Source organism: Pteropus medius, unplaced genomic scaffold (genome assembly GCF_902729225.1).
Source record: "Pteropus medius unplaced genomic scaffold, Ma_sr-lr_union100, whole genome shotgun sequence".
Lineage (NCBI taxonomy): Eukaryota > Metazoa > Chordata > Mammalia > Chiroptera > Pteropodidae > Pteropus > Pteropus medius.
The window spans coordinates 2,076,035-2,081,099 of NW_024345600.1; the positions used below are offsets into that span (position 1 = coordinate 2,076,035).

The 5,065-nt window shown below is 40.9% G+C and overlaps 1 protein-coding gene across 1 annotated transcript in view; it reads right to left on the reverse strand.

Moving 5' to 3' along the window:
* Positions 1-1,476: 1,476 nt before the first annotated feature.
* AMDHD1 (amidohydrolase domain containing 1) overlaps positions 1,477-5,065 on the reverse strand; it is a 19,546-nt gene continuing 15,957 nt past the window's right edge. Inside the window, exon 12 of the mRNA XM_039874314.1 lies at positions 1,477-2,278. Coding sequence (XP_039730248.1) covers positions 2,188-2,278 — 91 coding nt within the window. The 3' untranslated portion in view covers positions 1,477-2,187. The remainder of the gene's footprint in view (positions 2,279-5,065) is intronic.

Here is a 5,065-nt window from a genome sequence, read left to right on the forward strand (position 1 = left end):
AAGTTCCCACTAGTGAGCCTGACACTCAAAGCCCTGTGAAAGCTGACCTGACCGGGCTCTGCAGTCCTCGCTCCTCGGTAAACCCTCTGCTCTAAGAGGACCATCGCCTATCTTCTGAACACTTCATGGTGTTCCTTCTTGGAGCCTTTCCTTCTCATCACAATCGTTCCTACCTCCAAAGCTGAGAATGGCAACCTGCGCCCCCTGCCTATCTTTGAAACTGTTTCTTTGTTTGGTTTTACTTTTATGCTTTATCCCGCCATGAGCATCATCCACTGACATTCTATTAAGGGACTCATATACTCTTTCCAATCCACAGAACAACTGCATCCCTGGGTTGGCCAACTTAGTGTATTTTGAGAAGTAATTTTCACTATGACTACCTGTATGCTTCTGCAGCCATTCATTAATTCATTTATGAATTAATTCATCACCTGCTATGAACTGTCCTCATACTAGATCCTGGGGACAGGACGAGGTCTCTGCCCTCTATTAACTCACAATCTAAAGGGAAAGACAGTTGAATTACAGTGCTGTGCAGAGTGTCGTAGAGGTTTGTTAGAACGGTGAGAGCGGGGAGTGCCTAACTCTGATTTCACACACAGAGAAGAGAGAAAGCACTCCAGGCAGAGGAAACAGTGGTGCAAGGCCCGGAACAGCAAAAGCAGTTGGCGTATTTGAGGAACTGGGTGAAACGATGCAGCTGGGGTCTGGACTTCAGCACTGCTTAGATGTGCTTAACAGGCATACGAATCACCTAGGGTCTTCTTAAGATGCAGACTCTGATTGAGCAGGTCTGGGGTGGGCCCGAGGTTCTGCATTTCTAGCAAGCTCCCTTGAGTAGCGGAGGCTTACAGGACACCGATCTGGGAGGACTAAGGTGATTTCGGGCGGGTATCCTCTTCCACTTTCCTTCACAAAAGACATGAACACTGTTTAGAGTGAATGTCTCCTTCAAGGAAAATAGAATGTGATGCACCTTCTATTCCATAGGCATAGGGATATATGTCTGTGTGGCTTAGGTTCCAGGACAGACGTAATATTTATTTTTGGCCTTTATATCTATTTCCTGCATCCCAAATTCCCACCATTGACTAGATGATTGGTCATAAGGAAGTCACCACCCACAGCAACCACACAAGACTCTTCAAGACTCCTTCACCAAGAATATGAGTGACAGCTCCAGAGACCCCAAACTAGTAGGTGGTGACAGCGACGTGCAATGTTACCTTTAACCTTCCAACAAGGGGTATCTTGATTTGATTTATACTGAATTTATTGATTCAGGCTCTATTAACCTGAAATGGGTGATAATTTCAATAGTTAATGTTTATTTCCCAAATCATTCCTTAATAAATAGGGCAAGTTTGATAATACAGTTGTGATTGTAAGATGATTAAAGCATTTTAAAAGATTCCAAGTAAACTCACATGGCTTTAGAAACATTCATATAAATAATTATCCACTCTTTAGAAGTAATTGTGTAACTTGTTTATTTTCAAAAAGCTCTAACGGACAAGGCCACTGATTTACCTCCAGGGCTGTGAGAGAACAACAACAACAGCGACAGCAAATAGCTATACATTTGTAACGTGAAGAATCAAAAACTTAAAAACAGTTTTTAAAAAATCACATTATTGAATTTGGTCAAAATGCATCCATTACAGGAAGGCCCTGTATCCAAATATAAAATGACAAGCCTTGAACTCTGCTGTGAAGTCTATTTTGAGCTAGGGTTGAGAAGAATTCAGAAATGGAAGGACTACCCTCCCTTAGGGGACACTAATGCATTTGAAGAGCATCTAGAAAGACAAAGTGTGGGGAAAGGAAAAGCTATTTGCTTATTACAGAAGGCTATGTTTAGCTTAATCTGAAGCATGTCACTTTTGCCCACAGAGGCATTTTTGTTACACTCCATTATATTAATCTTCAGAATATTTGTGACAAATTTTTGTGAAATAATTCAATGTTCTGAGATTATCATCACAATTAGTTTACCTGTTTATACATCCAGGTGCCCATTAAATTTAAAAAAATTAATCCCTTGGGTTTTACGAGTAGATTAACAAAACACTGAAGTACATTTAGGTTGAAGTGACGTCATTCTGGTAACTGCTAAGGTATTTTAACTTTTAATATAACTGTATTGACTTATTTTATACAACTGAAGAGGCTTTCTTTTCAGAACTATAATTTTTTATAGATGACTTTTCCTTTAGCTATAACATATTCGATTAATTCGTGATGGCCTCCAAACTGGTAAATCGAAGGCTCCCATCTAGAAAGAAATCAAACATTACTTCAATGCAGATGAGTCAAAATTATCACTGTCATTAAATGCAAATTTAAAACTATATTCTCTAAAAATTTCTTTACACCTAGTCATTGATATTGGACTTTTTATAAATGGCATATTACTAATAGTCCATAATAAATCAAATAATGTTTAATGATATTAAGTATTTGATCTTAAAATATTTGATTCAATTAAATGATGCACAAACGGTAACATCAGCGTTATTTTCAATAGAGAGTGACTTATGACCAGAGAATAGAATTATAGAGCCCCTCTCTTCTGTTTAACTGAAGTCCAAGGACTGTGACAGGATCCAAGATGTAGAACAGTAAGACTCAGACTATAATAGTGGAGGCCCAGGTGGCAGCGGACAGAGTGTGAGTATTAAGAAACCAGAGCGGGAAAACCAAAGTAAGAAATTTGGGATCCAATAGGGATGAGAAGTCAGAGAGGTAATGAATTAGAACCAGGATGACAAACTGGAATTGAAACAGGCGTGGCCCAGTATAAACACGAGGTCAGAAGCCAGGCAGAAAAACAAAAACCCATGCCAGAAGGCACAAGTCCAAAGTTCAAGTAAACAGAGTAGAAGCCTGGAGCTCTATAAAGGATGTAAGATGAATGAAGAGACCAGAAAACTTAGCCTACCCTGTAGTTTATATAGGGAGACTTAATAGTTATAAAGCAATGAAGACAGAGGGCACTGGATAGCTTCTGAGCCTACACAGATGCTGACACTAATAATTAGTGGAAAAGGATTTTAAACCCAGTCTACATAGTACAATGGGCATAAAATAAAATAGCTCAGTTGGGAGAACACTCACCTGGATGAATTGATGACAATGAGATCTCCCTGTTTACCAACTTCCAAAGATCCATGTGTGTGAGACTGTCCCAATGCATCAGCTGCACTGATGGTGGCAGCGGCCAAGGCCTCAGGCATGGACATTCTCATGTTTGCACAGGCCAGATGCGTGACCATTGGTTAAGGTGGGAAGAGAAAAGCGTTGGAGGAAAATAACAAAAGGGTAACTGCTACTTAGGTCATTTCTCAACGCAGCACAATAAATAATGGTGGTTAAAAGAATGGGTGAAAATGACTAAATTGGCATGGGAAATTTTTAATTTATGCATTAAGGTTCTTACGCTTTAGAAAAGATACCTTTAGTAGAGGGATTGCCCCATGCGTATTTACTATTCGTTTACATTTCAAGACCACGTACTGTATAAAATGAAGCTTTCTCCATGCGCTTACTAAATCTTCTTTGAGCTTGTGCTATTCTCCAGGAGGGGAAACGGGTCATAGTAAAACCACAATGCCCAGGGCTGAATCATCAAATTATGCAAATAGGACCTTTTCTCCTTTCTCTGTGCCTGGAGGGAAGGACCAACATGTAGCTAAGAGGAAACAGGGAAGGGAATTAGAGTCGGCCAGACAAGGGGGAGTGTTCAGATTAGAGAAACAGCACGTGCAGAGGCATGAGGTAGTCGGTGTACTGGAAGTAGTTTATTGTGGCTGGTTCACGGTAGACAGGGTCGGGGAGGTAAAAATGGGGAGGTAAGAGAGAGGAAGATAGAGAGGTAAGCAAGGATCCTGGCGAGCCTGCATGTATGGAGTTTGGAATTCGTTCTATGAGCAATGGTAAGCTTTTAAGTGGTATTAAGCAAAGGACGAGAAGGATAACATGCACCAAGGGATGGATTAAAGGAACAGATTAAACTGGAGGCAAGGTTGGAGGCAAGAACAATTATAAGTCCAAGTGAGAGCTGACGGTGGCTGGCACTAGACAGTGGGGTGAAGAGAAGCAGGTCTAGGGATATTTAGGAGGAGAATTAAGAGGACTTGCTAGTTGGTTGAAATGTGATAGGTGAAGGGGAGGGAGGAGTCAAATGAGATTTTGACAATAGATAATGGTGTGGTCTACTGGGGCAGGAAACACGGGACATGATTTGGAAGTGTATTAAAGGGCCAAGTAGAACATATCGTGGCTGAGACACATAGAGGATATTTACATCTGCATTTATGCACCAAGGGGAGTTGTTTATTTAGCTCCAGGGCTTAGAGGAGAGACATCTAGACTCACTTCTACAGCATTTTGTCTGTCTTATTCATCGATGGATTTTCAGTGCCCAGAACAGTGCCTGGCACACAGTAGACACTCAAATATTTCTTGAAAGCCTGAATAAATGAATCTGGACAAGATACACATTAGGTCTGAAAATTGTGTTGTGGTTTTTAATGGTATGTTCCACTAAAATTCATCTGGATGATGCCACAGAAAGACCCTAGAAGCTGCATGCGACGTTAAGAGACTCTGCTAATATGGTTAATCTGTAACCCTATATCTTTTCCACCCTGAAGAATCCTTCTGGTGGAATCAAGATCAAAGACACCCTTCTCACAGAACACCTCTCTATTGTCAACGTGAATTTGCCCATTTCTGCCAAGTGCCTTCAGCTTAGGCAGGTGGCTATTGATGATGTCATCAGCAGCTTCAGTAGCAGTTTTTCCTCTGAGAGAAGAAAATGAGATTACCATGGGCAAATATATATTTTTTAATGGTGAAGGGGGTTTTTGGCACTTGGAGAACCTGAGAAACAGTACGTAAATGACCTCAGGCCTCAGAAAGACAGAGAAAGAATCGAAGCTATAACTCAGGACTCAACAATTGGAACATGCCTCCATAGCAGAGGTATTGACATGCCTTCTGTATGCCTTGACCCTGCACACAGAGACTCAAATGGCTCATCCATTCTGGCACGCTGGTA